This window comes from Coenobita brevimanus, chromosome 26, assembly GCF_032717465.1.
Source record: "Coenobita brevimanus isolate Jiangsu-jjx chromosome 26, ASM3271746v2, whole genome shotgun sequence".
In the NCBI taxonomy this organism is placed as follows: domain Eukaryota; kingdom Metazoa; phylum Arthropoda; class Malacostraca; order Decapoda; family Coenobitidae; genus Coenobita; species Coenobita brevimanus.
Genome location: NC_136979.1, coordinates 11,403,034 through 11,422,471, shown reverse-complemented (window position 1 = coordinate 11,422,471; position 19,438 = coordinate 11,403,034). Strand labels below are relative to the sequence as shown.

The 19,438-nt window shown below is 40.1% G+C and overlaps 1 protein-coding gene across 1 annotated transcript in view; it reads left to right on the top strand.

Moving 5' to 3' along the window:
* The window catches only part of Rab30 (RAS oncogene family member Rab30), a 123,080-nt gene extending 104,161 nt beyond the window's left edge, over positions 1-18,919 (top strand). The window contains exon 7 of the mRNA XM_080268172.1: positions 18,721-18,919. Within this exon, the coding sequence (XP_080124298.1) occupies positions 18,721-18,840 (120 nt within the window). The 3' untranslated portion in view covers positions 18,841-18,919. The remainder of the gene's footprint in view (positions 1-18,720) is intronic.
* The last annotated feature ends 519 nt before the right edge of the window (positions 18,920-19,438 follow it).

Here is a 19,438-nt window from a genome sequence, read left to right as displayed (position 1 = left end):
AGGATGGGAGGCCAAGAAGGAGGTAAATCAAGAAATAGTCATGCCCACCACAGGTGTGGAATGTGTTTGAGGAGGCAGTGTTGGATTTTTGGCCTTTTTACCTACATTTGGCTGTTTTTTGGAAACTTATTACCGAAAAGTATTTTTCACAACATTTTCAAAAAGATATGACATCATGACTTGGCAAATAGCTGAGGGAGGGAAAAAAATTTTGATGCACTTCTCTTGCTTAGTGAAAATGTTTTTGGTGTTTTTCAGCTGTATGTTGTTCTTTGGGGGAATTTTTTGGTACCACTGGAAGGCAATTTCCATGTCATTTTCAACATGATATGACCTGCCATGAGCAGTTCAGTAGCTGAGAAGAAAAATAAAAATTTGGTGATCAAGCAGAGAAATTTTACAAGCCATATGGGGCAAGAATTTACACATCATGGCTGAAGTATAATTTTCTTACTTGCATCACTTCTTTGAACATTGATTGTACAGTAAGCCCCTGCGTTTGGCGATCCAATTAGTCTGGCAAAACTACCGCCAAATTCGAATTTCGCCAAACGCGAGTTCTTTTTACCATATAAATTGCCTATAAAGTGCCTCAATCAGTCTTTAGTCATTTCCAAAGTCCCCCTTTTGACCCATAAAACACCATCTTTCGAGCTGAAATAAAATCTTTTGCCTTCACATATTAATACACATGTAGAAAACAGACCAATAAACAATAAATAAAGCTAATAAGACATGATATAAAGGTTGTAACTAACCATAAATAGAGTGAAGATAGGCTTGCTTGGCTGGGGACGTCGGAGTGGCAGTGGGGGCAGCTTAGTTGCTACCACCACTTTCCTCATCACTCTCCCCCTCCTCCCCCATAACCCCCTTAGCAACCATTTGTCTCGCTTGATCATCCACTTCATCGAAGCCAGAAAAGTCAGCATCCAGCTTAACCCCTACACCGCGGGCTTGTTTACCAATGACTTGCGTGTGCCGCGGGGTTATTTGGGCTCCGACAGACTCTCAAATAATATTTGCCAAAAATCAGTTATTAGTCCTAGAATAATAAAATTACATATGCTTATGGCACATACCTTCAGCTTTCTCCTGGAATGATTGTTGAGCCTTCGTCGGTTACCATAGGACTTGTGGAGACCTCTGAAGTAGGGTAACGAAGTCTCCACTTTACACTTCCCGACAACCCGTAATATGATTACCACAGCCAGATACAAACACTATAAACACTATTCTACAATTTTCAAGTAGTTTGGGATCCATACTCAAAAAAAAAAACACTGTGAAAGCAATGGAAATTACGAGCGCGTCTGATCGTCGCACTGGCACTAGTTCGCTTTTGTTACTCTGTCATGTATTATTCATAAAACCCCTCACACTTTATATTTCTGTTACTATATAACACTTATATATATCTACAGTCTTTATCCATAAGTTTCCTTCAGTAGTATTAGTTTATTGTCACTGTAGGGATTCAATTTCTTTCAGTAAAATACGTAGCATTCACTTTCTTGTCCTGTATACTGGCATTGAGCGTGAATGTCACTTTCATCTTCACTCTCATAACTCATAGCATTCAGACATGCTAGAGTGAAACTTTCACTTTCATTACTCCTAGGGTATATACTCGTATTCTTATAATACTACTCATTTACATTTCTATTTACGTTCTCTATTTTATTTACGTTATTTACATTTCTATTTTATTTACACTGTGTTGTGCACTGTCACTTGAAATAACTTATAAAACTATTTTCCATTGTTCACGTATATTTACATTCATTACTTTCACTTGCTGTTTACACATTATTTACAATTCCACTTGCACTGTTTTACTCAATAGAAAGATCGTAGTCACTCTTTTATCAATTGTCAGCCCTTTACCTCTTTCCACACGAGGTTTAGTAGGGGGTAAAGGTCACAGGGCCATTTGCATGGGGGTGAAAAAAGGCCTTGAAGTCAGCAAGAAGAACATACGTACCCTCGCTTCGGAAGATGAGAGTAAACTGATAACGGAGGGCCAGCGTGGAGGCCTGCTTTAGGGGTTATTTGGAGTTACCAATATTGGTTCTTGAAACAGCTAAGTCTAGCACTGATATGATTGGCAGGAAATCTAGACAATACATTATAAATTTGGTAGTTCCAGGTGAATGTAAATTTCACTTAGGCTTCTCCCTTCCCTCCTTACATGTATATTTATTACGAAAATAGATTAGAGGCCTACTTAGGATATATATATTCAGAGCTACCAATGTTATATCTTGAAACAGCTTTGTCTAGCACTGATATGATTGGCAGGAAATCTAGACAATACATTATAAATTAGGTAGTTCCAGGTGAATGTAAATATCACTTAGGCTTCTCCCTTCCCTCCTTACATGTATATTTATTACGAAAATAGATTATACGGCATATTTCAAGTGGAAAAAAACAGCGAAAATTAGCGAACGAGTGCACGTGAGGTGTTGTCAGGTGATGATTAGCCAATTCCAGGTGTATGGCACTCTCACTTACCTTATTTCTTTTTTGTATATATTATTTGGTATAAGAATAGGACATAGGGCTTATTTCAATGGATGAAATCAGTGAAAAATTCCAGGGAAGATTTACTTAGCGTAGCACGGCCGGGCAGGCGAGAGGATAGGGTAATGGAGGGGGGGTAGGGAGGGAAGTCAAGAACGGGGAGAAATGGCTAAATTGTCAACAATGGATGGGAGTACAGATGAGATTAGGAGTGCTGACTAGTGTTGGACATTGGCAGTACTGATAGATGATACAAGCCCCCGCTTGGAAGCCCGGGTGAATTCAAAATAACACAGAATCACAAAAGCGACGCCCCGCGGTATGATCCCTTGCTCCCAAGCGTCACGAAAGTGACGCCCCGCGGTTAAGGGGTTAAAGAGGGCAGCGAAGCTTGGCTGGGGAGGTTGGGGTGGCTGGGGAGGTTGGGATGGCTGGGGAGGTTGGGGTGGCTGGGGAGGTTGGGATGGCTGGGGAGGTTGTGGCTGTTCTTGTGGCTGCTTTTGGGGCTGTTCTTGTGGCACATCGAGTGGGGGGGGGGTTATCAATGATTTCACCGTTATCATCGTCTACGGGAATGGTGGCAGTGACGTCTTGGATATTGCGTTGTCTGTCCAGATTCTCTAAGAAAAACTTTTTTATTTTTGCCTGCTTTGACATTTTCAATTTTTCTTGATATTGTTCAACATGCGGCCGCCAGGGGACCGTCAAGTTTGAATTCAAATCGCCAAGCGCGCATTCGGTGGTCCGTGGCCACCCTACCGCCAAAAGTGAGTTTCGCCAAGTTGAAATTCGCCAAACGAGGGGGCTTACTGTAAAAGAAATCCAGATAGCGTATGGTATGCAGTTTGAGGAAGTAAAAGAATTGACAGAACATAGAAGTGGATGTATGGAGATGCACATGATCAGTGTTGCATCCTTCAACTTGATAGTCAACTGAGTTGCTCTGTTTACAGGTATTTGTGATGTGTCTATACAAAAATATAAAGGGTGGATGGTTTTTGCATTGTGAGATAGTGCTAAGGTTTTGAAGATGAGAATGATGAATGGTTGTGTGGCCCATTTCACTTGTAACTTTGTCAGTAGTTCAACCTTTGGGCCTTCTTTTTATTTATTCGTTTATTTTAAGTATTTTTGTAAATCATAGCTGCCATGTGAATTGCAGTGAACTCTCACATTTGGTGAGTAATAGGATCGAAAAAAACCTCGCCAAACTGAAATTTGCCAAATCTGAATTGAATAACTAAAGGGAAAAAAATAAATTGGTTCTGAGCATGCATGACTGGACTGTTTTTCCACCTATATTACAACATTACTGGGTGTAAACATGGGATAAACACACACAACATCTATCTATCTATCTATTGCCAGGCACCATAATCCCATAAGGGATGGTCATTTGACTTTGAGTTATTTGTTTTACAGAGAGGGGCACTTACTCTCAACCAACCCACTTGTTGGCACGTAGGGAGCATGTATGGTTTGGTTATATGGTTAACACCCAGTGTTGTAAATGGTTTCTTGGCTTACATGGAACCATTTGGCTTGTCACTCGATGTAAAGCTGTGTGTAAGGGAAAGAAAAACAATAAGAAGTGACAGGAAAGATGGGAGAAATAGGAAGAGAGGAGGGCAGGCACAGAAAAAGAATGATAAAGGCTAAGGAAGAAGTAGACAGCACTACATCCATTCACTTGATGTAGTGCTGCCTACTTCTTCCGTAGCCTTTATCATTCTTTTTCTTTAACATGATTCAATTTAATTTGTTTTAGCCAAGAAATAATACAAAATAGAAAAACTCACATAAGAAAAGAAAATAATGGGCTTGATGAACACGTGGTGTATGGTGCGTGGATGCCTTGGTTGGTGGTCTGCCAAGGTCACCCATTCCACATTTCTGTGTTTCATTACCCATTATGTGTTCTCAAGTCCTCAGCACAGGTAGGAATCACAATAAAACACAGACAAAATGCTGAACACATGATGTTGGTTGGCTGAGAAGTGTACTGCACGTGATGGTGGCTGGCAGAGAAATGTAAACAGAGATGTCTGGGAACCAGGGTTTCCAGAGTCTTGTGGCCAAAAGTATCAGAAACAGGCCTCAAAAGTAGCGAATTTCGGTATAAAGTATCCCAACATAATTATGTACAGTATATATATATATATATATATATATATATATATATCAAAATTCAAAATTTAGTAGCACAGGGCTTCCAAAAGTAGACCAATTCGCTACTTATAGCACAATCTGGCTACTTCAAGAGGTTTGAGAAGACGAGACTTGAATTTCACAATACAAACTAAATATTGTTGAAATTAATTCAGATTAATAAAAAATTGTTGAAATTAATTGGCATAATATATACTTTTATTATATTTTTATTATAAACAACTTGCCAAAAGTGAGATTTCTGTCACCAAATTAAAGTGTTGTGTACAATCCCATCCCATTGCCAAAAGTGAATTCGCCAAATAAAAATTCGCCAAATGTGAGAGTTCACTGTATTGGGAAGTAGGGATGATGGTGTGCAAATTTCTATGTAATTGTCATGTACAGGTAAAAAAGTAAAGTATTTTCTATCAGGTAACTTTTATTTGAAATAAACAATTTTTCAAGTTATTTACAACATTACGTACAGGCATACCCCAGTTTAACGATGGTTAAATAAATACCCATCACTAGGCGGGGTATCGTATCTCAGAGAAAATTTAACATGTAAAGTACTGTATAGAGATATTTTTTAGTCTTGGGTTTCCCCCCCTCAACCCGCCCAAATGAGTCCATAAACAAGTTTCTAGCAAACCAGAACCTCCAAATAGCTTCAATACAAGCCAGATTAAGCCTAAAATCAGTTTATAACTCACCTAAACCCAAAAATAATAATCTGAAAATCATAAAGAATAAGTCCGGAAAAAAATCAGACTTGGTAAATTGTACCTCAAAATGACAAAGTTCACCCCACCTATAACTAAAACACATTATTCTAGGGCTAAAAACTGTTTATAAATCAACGTAAACACAACATTTAAGTCTAAAATATAATCAAAATTGATAAAAAAACAAAAAAATGAAACCCATCGTTATACCGGGGTTTGGCCATCATTCGGCAGGGTAGGGTGGTATTTCTACTCCATTGCTATGCCAGGGTCTTGCATCTAGGGGTATCGTTTCTTGGGATCTGCCTGTATCTTGTGTTGGTATCATTTGTTCTTATGAAAGATGTAAATAAGGACAGGCATACCCTGATATCCGGTGCCTCAATTACCGAACACACTCTACACTGAACAAAAGAAATTGGGGAACATTCCTACAGTCCGAATGGTCATTGATTTACTAGTCTGAACACTCTGCCGCTCCCTAGGTTTGAAACGTTCACGTCCGAACGCGGATGTGGCGGTGCATTCGGTTCTCCCCATCCTCCCTCCATCCCCTCGTTTCTCCCCTGTCCCTCCTCCATCCCCTGCCACACTCAGTGCTGCCATGGTGTGGCTCCCTCTCCGCCACCCTCCCTCACCCCCGCTTAGTGTGCTGCCTGCCTGGCCCACGCTCGTCCACTCTTGCTGTGTCTGTAGTCCTGAACGCATCTCAGCACCGCACCTCCCACCACCCTACCTTCCTTTATCGCCACGTGCTGCACGGCCACCACCACCGCCATTCCAAGATGTCCAGCTTCATCTTTTGCCGAGCCTGCCATCAAGAGGCCCCACAAGACCACCACTCTGGCACTGAAGCTGGATGTTATTCAGCACCACAAGGCAGAAGATGGCCCCGGCAAGATCGGTCAAGCCCTTTTTTGTTTGTCATCAATAAATTGCCATAATGATATGGGATGTTCGATGTCCCATTTTTTAGCAATAGTATTGTTTATGAGGATAATTACAGTACTTATGGCGTTTTTGTGTCAGTCTCTATTGATTAAGGTACAGTGAGTCCTTGATATACGAAAGGGATAGGAACCAAAAAGACCTTTCGTAATTCGAAATTTCGTATATCGGAACGATTTTCCCCATTGAAATATACATATAAATGGGAGGATGCGTCCCAGGACCCCCTCGGACCCCCACCTGAACTTCACCCCCCCCCCTATTAAGAAGTAAGCAATACCTGTATACAATTGTAGAGGAGGTGGCCATATTCATGTACATCTCCTTTTTCTTCGTCACAGTCCCAGTGGTGGAAACAGCAAGGCCTAAAGCACACCTAGTCTCCGAGACTTCCTGCCCCTTCTCATGGGGTCTTATAATTTCCAATTTCCTTTCCAGAATTAGAGTACGGTGCTGCTGCTTCTTTTCAGCGGGCTCCCCCAATGCTGGAGATGATGCAGGGCGCTTGGGAGGCATGGGGAAACAATACGAAAAGGTGAAGGGCTGCGAAAATATCCTCACGTACAGCAAGGAGAGGAGGGACGTGGACTCAACTGAGAAGTGCGCAAAAATTTGTTTACCCGAGAGGGGTTAGTTCGTTTTCTCTCGGCAAGCGAGTGCGGCACTATGCACCGCGCCCATTTTGAATTTTTCATTCAGTATTCCGTTAACCCCTTCATAGCTGCCGGCCTTGAACAATACTTCACTGTTTCGGTGTCAATGACGTTGAGTTAGGTCATTATAAATAGCTGCGAATAATTACGGGAAGGGAACGAAGGTCACTGGTGTGTGTACATGACCCTACTCTGCCATCCCATCAGTCAGGCATTCTCTTCACTCCAGATGTATTCGCCGATGTTTAACATGCTCATGTTACATGCGCCCTAATTTTGAGTAAGTTTCTTTCAGCAAGAGAACATAATTTACCACCCTCAAAATAGTCAGAAAAGTATTGAAGACAAACTAGAGGAATATGAACTAAATTGGTAAGGTCTTTAGGCTGTATGCATACATGAAAGATTATGGGTTTTAGAATTTTAAGAGACGATATGGAACAAAAATGTTTGCTAATCAGAAAAAAATTACTCTTTCGTCCCACATGTTCTCGTAGGTTAGCATTCAGTTCCACATTCTTTGTTCGGTCTCACTCTTCCCAATATATTTCGGACCGACTGAGCACAGTTATTTTTGCTCCCTAGTGTTAATGTACATTTACTGCTCATTCTTTTGTTTGTTCTTAAGTGTATGTGTGAAAGAGAGAGGACTGATACAAACAATAATGTATTCCATTATCGCTTTCATAGCTGCAGGCCATGAACAACGCCTTACTGTACTGGTGTCAGTGACGTTGAGTTAGGGTGAGCTATAAAAAACTGCAAGCAATTATGGGAAGGGGATGAGGGTCACTGGTGTGTTTACACGACCCTACTCTACCACCTTAAGCAGTCTGGCATTCACAGTTCACTTCATCCCAGATGGTTTCGGCTGATGCATACATGCTGATGTAACACGCATCCGAATTTTATTAATTCTTACACGAATCATAGCAAATCACAGGATGGGTTTGGGGGGGGGGGGGAAGCCAGGTGTGCCAGACAAGTCTTTTCACATATGTAAGAAAAAGAAATTGATTTTAGAACTTTGAAAAAATGGTCCCAAGGCCGACCACGGGAGGACACAAATATATGAACCCACAGCCATTGAGGGGGTTAAACATACGTTTTACTTTAAGCAGTAAAAGCACCTTACCAAATCAGTTCTTCCTGATAATCTGTTATATATTTCAGATTATTTCTGGGTTGGTAAATACAGTAAATGTTTCTTATTAAATCTGTTTCCCCGTCATTTTTAGCTGTTCTGGTGTGACAACTCTTGTTTATTTCATTAACATAATGGCGGAAAGGACTGTTCTTCCCTAAGTGTTTAACTAAACCTGGCCTAACTGAGCTTATCTGTACCTAATAATTTTAACCTAACCTAACCTCCAGTTGGGAAATTGGGAAGCAATATCCACCTTTGAGCACATTGAGTTTCTTCCACTGTGCTGGAAACGATCGAAGGGGAAAGTGACAGTAATAACGGGGAGGAAATTTTTCAGCAAGAACAAGTAATTTGCCAACCTGAAAGTTGTCAGAAAATTACAGAAACAAGCTGGAGGATTATGCATTGAATTGGTAAGGTCTTTCTGCTGCTTCAAGTGTACAATGAAAGACACAAGTATCTTCCCAAAGTCTGACGAATATAGCATGAAAAAATCAAACCATTTGAAATACGCACTAGTAGAAACAGGCTTTTCATTGTATTTCGCCTGGTGTAAATTTTCTTCAGACTGAACTGGGAAGATAGTTATGTCTTTCATTGTACATTTACTGGTAAATAAATCAATCTAACAGTACTTGCGTTTTGTTTCTGCCAGATTATTTGTGATTTCAGACCATTCAGTCATTTCTTCACATCATGTAGTCTGGATAATCGGGCTATCTCTGCATTTCCTTTCGTATCGAGTATCGATTTTCATATCATCGAGACAGATATTTTCGTACTGTGGAATTTGTCCTGTATTGATCGATTTTGTACCATCAAAAATTCGTATTTCGGGTTTTTGTATTTCGAGGACTCATTGTATATGAGAGTTTGGTTTTGGGCCTGGAATACATCTCTGGTTTTTCTTCGGTATCTTTTGGGGAAAATTGCTTCGATATCCGGCAACTTACTGCCCGAACACTTCCATCGGAAAACACCACCACCGGATATCGGGGTATGCCTTTAGCTTACCTGCAAGTAGTATTTAGCTTTTAGTTATATTTATTCTTCATCCCGATGCTGGTTTGTGATTTATTAGATTCAAGTATCATCCATAAACATAAAACAGTAGGTAAAAGCATATTGGCACCTTATGTAATAATTATAAATATTTAGTGGTAGGTGGTGGCGACCATCATCCACTCACTTGATGTAGTGCTGCCTACTTTTTCCTTAGCTTTTATTATTCTTTTTCTGTGCCTGCCCTCCTCTCTTCCTATTTCTCACATCTTTCCTGTCACTACTTATTGCTTTTCTTTCCATTACAGGTGGCTTTACATTGAGTGACAAGCCAAATGGTTTCCTGTAAGCCAAGAAACCATTTACAACGCTGGGTGGTAATCATATAACCAAACCATACGTGCTCCCTACGTGTCAAGTGGGTTGGTGAAGGGTTAGTGCCCCTCCCTGTATAACAAATAACTCAGAGTCAAATGGCCACCCCGTACAGGATTATGGCTTCTGGCAATAGATAGATAGATAGAATAATAATCTGGTCTTTTGTTTCACAAAAGCGCCACTGGGAATTCACTAGCACTCGCCACACATATACATTACCTTTACAGTTACAAGAATTGTGACATCTCTCATATACAATACAGACTTCATCAGTAATCAGTGTGAAAGTGGCAATAATTAAACCCTGTAATCATCGATCACAGTAGCTCTCTCCAGGTTGTAGCATTTTGAAAAGAAAAAGGCTTTCAACTGTCTCTTAAAGGATTCAGCAGAAGAGAGTTGTCTCGTGGACAACGACAATCAATTATATAACCTAGGGGCTCTATACACAAAAGAACAATCAGAGAAAGATGACTGGTGAATGGCTCCAGGCTCGTCAAGATGCAAGGAATCATCTTCACTACATAACATCACACCTCGGTGTGCTGATGGGAGTTTTAACAATTCAACAAGGTACTTTGGTTCACCAAACTTAAGAATCTTGAATATAATAAGAAAGTTTAAATTCAATTCTGCCTTTACCTGTAACCAATGTAGCTCAGTTAGGAACGAGGTTGTCGATGTTCTCGCGGGGGGGAGGGGGGAGGACCAAAGATAAAACATGCTGCCCTGTTCATCACAGACTGAACTTTTGTTAGTACTGTATAGTATTTGGTGGGGGCGCTCACTATCCACTCACTCGACGTAGTGCTGCTTTGGATGTCTACCCTTTCTTTTCTTCTATCCTTACTCTTCTGTGCTTCTTTCCTTTATTCTTTCTGCTTTCTTCTTCCCACGGGTGATGTTACACTCCCTCTTTTGTCTTTCTTTCCTTCATTCTTTCCTCTTCCATCTGCTTATGAGTGACTCTACACTGAGCAACATGCCAAATGGTTTCCTGTACACTATGAAACCATTTACTACACCTGGTGGTAACCATATAACCAAATTATGGCGCCTGGTGGTTTATTGGGTAATTACGGCACTCCAATCGGATTGAGCTTCTAGGTTTATATCCAAGGGGTGGTTGGGGTTTATTGCTTATTTAATGCCACTCAGGGATGAGTGAGGCTGGTCACTTTCATCTTAAATGTCAGGACCAACTTCCCTAGCCCCGGGTTCCCACGCTCCTCTGTGGGGTGACATAGGATTGGATGGTGGATGGAAGTATATTATTTGGAAGACCAATCCACAGTGAATTACAGTAATTGACACAAGACAAGACCACTGTGTGGTTCAGTGTTAAGAGGCAACGTCTCTTCAGGAATTTTCTCACAGAGTACTGATTTCTGATATGCAAGTTACACCCTCTAACAACTTGACTAATATGTTCTTTGTAATTTAACTTTGAATTAAAGTAAACACCCAGATTTTGAACAGAACTGACTCAATGAAGCTGTGACACACCAGTGTTCAAAGTCAGGGCATTATCAGTGTTGTCTTCCCTTCTGTTTCCTCTGATGATTATGATCTCAGTTTTACCATCATTTAGCTTAAGTTTCCTCCTTGCCATCCAAATCTTAATATCGAACATTCAGAGATTCAAGCTAAGTCTTGGTATCGTTAGTATCTGACTTCTTAACATAGCTGATTATCATCGGCATAAAAATTATAGGACACATCTTGAGCATCAAGTAAAGATGATAAACTACTTGTTTAGACAGTAAATAGAGTTTAGACAGTAAATAGAAGTGGACCCAAAGCTGATCCTTGAGGGATTCTGAACAGAAGGGGTGCAGAATCTGAGCTAGCATAATCAACAACTACTCTCTGAGATCTGTCTGACAGATACAACTTCAGGAGCAAAAGAGCACTGTCATGAATTCCTTAAAAATACAGATCATCCAACAATAGTTTATGATCTGCTGTGTCAAAAACTGCAGACAGATCCAACAGAACTAGGAGGGAGGACATCCCACTGCAGGTTTTTCTCACTAAGTCACTGTGAATCCTTGTTAATGCAGTTTCAGTTGAATGGTATTTTCTCTATGCTGACTGAACAACAGGAACAACTTTGTTATGTTCCAGTAGTGGTAAGAGTTGATCAAGCATGGTCGCTCAATAATCTTGGATAAGAAAGACAGGTTAGAGATGGGACAATAATATGGTATGCTCTCTACATGAAGGCCGGATATCTTGAGTAAGGGCCTAAGCAAAGCACATTTTTCTCAGACTGCACAAAATTGCTTTTCTGTTTTGTTAATTTCTCTGATATAACATTTGACTTTACGTACATCCAGCGGATGTAGTGTTGAAAACAAATGATCCCCTGTGTGCCATGATTGGAAGTCAGCTAAGTTCACTTCACTAGAAGAACTGTTGTCTAAATCATTTTTTATGCAAGATAAAATCAGAAGCGAATTGGGCATCAGATACAGAAGTTGGTTTAACAATTACATTCCTCTGACCAACCAAATTGCTTACAACTGCAGACATTTTTTTTTTTTTAATCACCACCACTTGAATCAACTTTCTATTGATAATACCTTGCCTTTCGGGCCTTTATAGCTATAGCGTGAACAAGTGCTCTTCTCACAGAAACATAACCCAAATGAGTTAATTCAATCTGTTGTAAGCGCCACTCACATTCTGCTTTTCCACACACAAGAAATTAATGGATGGACCATACCATGGAGAGTTATCACATACAGTGATTTTTTTTTTTTTACTACCTCCGGACAATAATGGTCAAAAACTGACCTAATTTCATTGTTCCATATATCAACCAAATCATCAGAAGAAAGATTTGAAAAATCATTGTAGTTTAAATGCTGATCAATTTCAAGACACATCAGATGGCAGTCAGCACTCCTGTAATTTCTGAACTTGATGACCTTTTTATAGGAAAGGAGTTTCAGGATATCAAAACTAAAAGTGATCAACAGCATGGCCAGAGATGAGGGGGTCAACTGAGTCAACTTCCACATCAGATACCTGCCTGCAACCAACAGGACAAGATCAAGTCAAGGACATGTCCCAAGATGTGACTTGGATCATTCACATGATTGAAAAAATTACTCTGGTTGGTCAGCTCAAGGAATTCGGAAGAAAATGGTTTTGACTGCGGACTGTCAACCCAAGAATTGAGATCACTGCAGACAAAAAGTCCTCCAGATTTAAGAGAAAACACTTCAAGAAACTGTTCAAACTCCATCATTAAACTTCTGCCTGTGCCCGGATGACCTGGTTGATAAACCTTTGCAATTCTAATGGTTTTATGATGGAAATTTATCAATACTGCCATAAACTCAAATGAAGATGGAGTTAGATCATAGTCTATGAAAGAAACATTTGCGAGCGCTGCCGAGTAGGTAAGTGCTACACCTCCTCCCAGATAGTCAGTGGCAGGCCTGGGAATAATTATAAGAGAATGTGTCTTAGGCAGAGCACTACGAATAATATTAATATCAGACTCATACAACCAGGTTTCAGTCAAGCACAAAATGTCAGGCTCATGCTGATGTAGATCTTCATTAATATAGTCTGTCTTATTATGAATGGAACGAATATTTAAAAGACCCATCCTTAACTGGATCAAGAAGGATATAGTCAGTTTTTTGAATGGTCAGAGTTGGTGTTTTCAGTCACTCATATTCCCACGAGAAATCATAACTGGACAATCTCTACTAGATGCAAAATGGGCAACAGACTGTGAATTGGTGTTAACCTCTTGATATCTTAAGGAAAAGCAGTTGATGCATTTGGGAGAATTTCTGTTACTACAAATCTTAGATTTATGAACTTCAGCACAGAAAACATGTTTAGGTTCATCATTTTTTCTAGAACACCTCTCAGATGTATGACCAGAATCATGATAGTGATGACACTTTGTAACCCAGAATCTATCAAAAGCACAGCATATTGTAAGATCCACATTGATATAGTTGCCCTGTTCTACGATTGAGGGTCTCATCTCTGGCGACATCTTCAAGACAGCAGTTTTAGTGTCATTTTTAGTTCTTGTGAAGAGAAGTTTGAGGGTAGAGCTTCCATCCACAAGCATCTTAATTTAAACATTTTTCCTCAGAATGTTTGGGACGATGTCTAAGTCACCCAAGGAAGAGGAAAGGCCCGTCACAGTCACTTTTGGCAAAATTTTCTTCAGCTTTGATACGTGTGAAGTGCCATCAGAGCCGAAGTGACCACTCAGTACCCCAGCCGCTTCACCTTTGGCCTCAACTATTGGAAACATCATTACTAGCCCACCAGCCCTGGTCTTAAGGCTACCGAGTCAAGTACACCTTTGATGTCTTCTGGTCCCATTTGATTCATCAGAGTGTCAGCACCGCTTTTTGGTTTTACAATCAGTACCTCTTGACTATGGATGGCTTTTTTCTGGCCGTGAGGACTGATCTCGACCACACCCCAAGGCAGATCCTTCCCATCCCCCACAAGAGACCCCTGAACAGCATCCGCAAATGACTTCGCCTGGTCTTGGGTGACAGCCATGGGTGATGAGACCTTGGTCTCTGGTGCCTCCAGTCGAGTTGAAACATCCCTGATAGCCTGAAAAATAGACCCAACTACCTCATCTTCTAGCTTCTTCTTTGTGACTCAGCTTCCTCCGCCAGCCAAGACCTCATCTGCATGTACGACCCTTTGGCAACATAGCCAGTGAAAGCCCAGCTGGTGGCTCTTCTTCATAAATGGATAGTCATTTGCATCAATACTTTCACATGCTAAATGAACCCACTTGCCTCAGAAGGCGCACTTCAGTGCTTATGCACTTATTGCCACAGAATGACTACAGTGAGGGCACTGGTGTTATTTGCACATGATTATGGAAAAAAACAAAAAACAGCAACAACAACAGCAAAATGTATATACAGTATTACCCAGAATAACTAGGGTAGCACCGCCTCCATTTATGTCACTCTAATTTAGGGAAACAAAAGAAAAAACTGAAAAGCACAAAGAACGGAAATTGAAAAAAAAGGTAGCCTAAACTGAGGTGCCACAAAAGTTCTGAAATTACAACTTTTCCCAATTTGAGGTTTATAGCAGCAGCAAATACGTCACTTAGGCAAGACCTCGTTGGTTATGATACTGCCACTACGCAAAGCTGTACAGTATCTTCAAGGTTAGCACATTCTTCCTAACTAGCTAGTCTTAGGTAAATAATGCATATGAAGTTCTTGCCCAATGATGCTTACCATCCGCTCACTTAATGTAGTGCTGCTCTTGGGTGCCTGCCCTTTCCTCTCTTCCTTCCTTCTTTCCATCCTTCCTCTTCTCTCTTTCTTTCCTTCATTCTTTTCTTTTCCTTTTGTTTTTGGGTGACTTAAATGAGTGGCAAGCCAAATGGTTTCCTGTACACCAGGAAACCATTTACTACGCTGGGTGGTAACCTTATAACCAAATTTTGGCATCTGGTGGTTTAGTGGGCAATTAAGATGCTGCAATCAGATTAAGCCAGTGCAGATTTATATCCAAGGGATGTTTGGGGTTTATTGCTCACATAATGCCACTCAGGGATGAGTGAGGTGGTCACTCTTATCTTAAATGTCAGGACCAACTTACCTAGCCCTGGGTTCCTATGCTCCTCATGGGCCAACACTGGATTATATGATGAATGAGTGAATGAATTGCCTAGTGCAAAATAATGTACTGTAAGGAGAACAGGTGCAGGAATTAACTGGAAAGAAAATAAGAGGCTGATGGATTTGGACTATGATGATGATATTGTATTGATTTGTGGAAATATTTACAAGATGCAGAGGGTGCTTGATTGTCTGGTGGAGGAAGGAGAAAAGTTGGGTTGGTAGTAAATTGTGGAAAGACTGAAATTATTAATATGAATGTGGAGAACCAAATCTATTGTGTAATTGGAATTGATGTGGTGAAGAATGTAGAAAATTTTAAATATCTGGGAATGATTGTATCATCTAATGGATCATTAACCCTTTCACCGCGGGGATGTTTCTGCGCTCCTTGTGCTTCCTGCGAGGATATTCGCGCTCCGACTGACTTTTTAAAAATATTTGCCAAAAATCAGTTATTAATCCTAGAATATTAAAATTATATTTGCATATGGCACATACCTTCAGCTTTCCCCTGGGATGTTTGTTGAGCCTTCATCATCTAATGGAGGACTTGTGGAGACTTCTGAAGTTGGGTAATGAAGTCTCCACTTTGCACTTTCTCGATACCGTGTACTATGGTTACCACTGCCTGATATTATAACTACAAATACTATTCTATAAATTTCAAGTAGTTTGGAATCCATATTCCAAAAAAAAACACTGTGAAAGCAATGTAAATTACGAGCTCATACAAGCTTTCCTCCCGTGCTGGTTCCCCAATGGTATTCTGAGGCGGAGCTGTCATTTATTATTTATAAACACACTCACACTTTATATTCCTAGTACTTTATTACACTTATTTATATATACAATATTTATCTAAGTTTCTTTCAGTACTAGTAGTTTATTTTCACTCCAGGCATTCACTTTCTCGTCCTGTATACTAGCGCAGAGAGAGAATCTGTCACTTTCACTTTCATTTTCCCAGTATTCATACATGCTGGAGTGAAACTTTCACTTTCATTACTCCTAGTATATATACTTGTATTCTTATATTACTCCTTATTTACATTTCTATTTACATTCTCTATTTTATTTACATTATTTACATTTCTATTTTATTTACACTGTGTTATGCACTGTCACTTGCAGTAACTTATAAAACTATTTTCCACTGTTCAGTTATATTTACATTCATTGCTTTCACTTGCCGTTTACACATTATTTACATTTCCACTTGCACTGTTTTAGTCACCGGAAAGATTGTAGTCACTGTCCATCATTATCATTGATAAATTAGCCAGTTCACGTTCCACAGCAGTCACTTAGCCCTTTACCCCTTTCCACACAAGGTTTAGTAGGGGTAGAGGTCATTGGGCCCTTTGCATGGGGCTAAAAAGCGGCGGAATTGGACAGGCACAAATCTGAGTGGTTTCACCTTGAAAGACGACAGTAAATGAATGCTGTGGCCTAGGGGCAGTGAAGGACTGCCAATGTCAGCATGGTGACAGCTGCTAATATATACGCTATGATTTTTTTTTTTTTTTTTTTGCCAGACGCCATAATCCCATAAGGGGTGGCCATTTGACTCTGAGTTATTGTTTTATGGGGAGGGGCACTAACCCTCCACCAACTCACTTGTTGACACGTAGGGAGCACATATGGTTTAGTTATATGGTTACCACCCAGCGTTGTAAATGGTTTCTTGGCTTACAGGAAACCATTTGGCTTGTCACTCAATGTAAAGCCACCTGTAAAGGAAAGAAAAGTAATAAATTGGCAGGAAATCTAGACAATACATAATAAATTAGGTAGTTCCAGGTGAATGTAAATATCACTTAGGCTTCTCCCTTCCTTTCTTATATATATTTTTATTATGAGAACAGGTCATACGGCATATTTCAAGGGAAATAAACAGCAAAAATTAGCGAACGAGTGCACGTGAGGTGTTGCCAGATGATAATTAGCCCATTCCAGATGTATGGCAGTATCATTTACCTTTTCTCTTTCTTTTATATATTACTTTGTATAAGAATAGGGCAAAGGGCACATTTCAATGGATAAAATGAGTGGAAAAATCCGTCCAGCATTTGTGTAGCGCAGCACAGCTGGTCAGGCGGGAGGAGAGGGTAATGGAGGGGAGGTAAGGAGGGGGGGAGTCAAGGACTGGAGAAAAATTGCTAAATTGTCGACAGTGGATGGGAGTACAGGTGACATTAGTAGAACTGAGTATAGCTGGACACTGGTAGTACTGATAGATGATACAAGCCACCACTTGAAATCCCGGTTGAATTCAAAATAACACAGAATCACAAAAGTGATGCCCCGTGGTATGATCCCATGCTCCCGAGCGTCATGAAAGTGATGCCCTGCGGTTAAGGGTTAAACAGTGAAATTGAGGAGAGGATTAGACAGGCTTGGTGTGCTGTTGGAATGTTGAATCTGTTTGGAATAATAATATGCTTTTGGTGCATAGTAAAAATTTACAAATCCATGGTACAATTTTAAATCATGGACATGAGTCATGGTACAGTACAATTGCAACAGATCAGAAAGTATTAGGATTTTAGAATAAAATACTGAGAAGGATTCTTGGGGTAAAGTGGAAAGACAAAGTTACAAATGAAGGAGTAAGGGATATTATGAGAGTGGAACCAGTTGATGAATATGTGAGACTGTCTCTCTGGAAATGGCTGGGGCACATATATAGAAAAGAATGCAGTTTAATACAGGATGTGCCATAGTGGACTGCTAGAGGAAGAAGAGGAAGAGGTAGGCCGAGGGAAACCTGGTTGAGGACAATGAAAACAGAAGCAGGAGAGGAGTGTTGGTGGGACATGAAGGAGATGGCAAGAGACAAATATTGGTGGAGAGAGTTCATCGAGGCCCTATGCATCCCGTGGGGTGCTTCAGGAAATGATTGATTGATTGATTGATTATGTAAATGAAGCATATTATGATAGCAGTAAGTGTGGAGTGTTTGCCTTTGAGGTGCAGTAGGCTTTGAAAGATTTGCTTAATAAATTTTTGAAAGTGTATTACATTATATCGGGTGCTTTATTAATGTTCTCTGGCTTTGATGTTCTTCTGTGGATCCTACCCACTTCACATATAGGGTAAGGATGTTGATGATGATGACTAAATGAGGCTTCTGTGATGAGAAAGTACGGTACTGTATCACTTAAAGCTTTAGAAATAAAATATCAGTACAGTTTGGTTTGTAACTGATTGAGCATAATAGTAGCTGTGAATGTTACTACTTGTTCCCGTGAACTTAATATAGTTGCAGATACCCTTATGTTTCTGGACTGTTCAGTTGTTTAAGAAGAATGTTGTTGTGGTGGTGGTTCCAAGTTCATATGAACCTAAGCCAGGGAGACTGCAACCTAAAGTTTCCCTTCTCTTGCAGTCCACCATCCTTCTTTTGTAGGATGTGGAGGGAGTTATTGAGGAGTGTTTGTATAATTGGGCAGTGGAGTCACCTGGTCATATCAATGCCATCATGTGATGGCATCCCTCTCCAGCAGGATTTCAGTTAGTCAATCTTGAAATTTGTATCTCTCATGCAGGATAGCAAGGTTGGAGACCTGTCACCACAAGATGTATCCAGTGTGCCTCTCCCGCCTACAAGGGAGACTCGGCCAGAGTTCCCATGTTGCTCCCGCTGGATATCTTCATCTTCAACGTAGCCAAATACAAGTAACTGAATTTTGTCTTACTTAACTGGGAGTCACTAATTCCCTTATGGTAGGTGTTAAGGCTCATGGTAAATATCAGTACAGTATTACTATTTTTATGCTGCTGTTTTAGACATATTCTGTTATATATTTTTTCTTTAAATTGTTTTACAATGTTGTAATCAAGATTGTGCTACTTTACTCATTAGGTTAGGTGCTTTTCATATAAAATAATGATATTTATTTTACTTCTTGTAATTAGCAACATAAGGCATAACCTTTCTATTCCTGTTACCATACCTTGAGTTACAGATATAAAACATCAGTGACAATCATGAAGAGTAAGGATGATTTTGTCATCTGTGATCATATTTTATTTAGGAATGTTTTGTGTGCATATTGCAGTTGTATTGAAGGTTTATGGTACTTTCTTGAGATGTAGTTCTGGGTGGTTACTAATCAAAGAATGCCATTTTTCATAAATGAAGGATTCTGTGCTTTGGTTATGAGAAAGTGAAGAAAGTGCATGTTTTAAGCGAGAGTTTGATATTTTTCAGCCAGGAGGAACAAGAGAAAAGACTACATTGCCTTCATGTTGCTTGTTATAGGA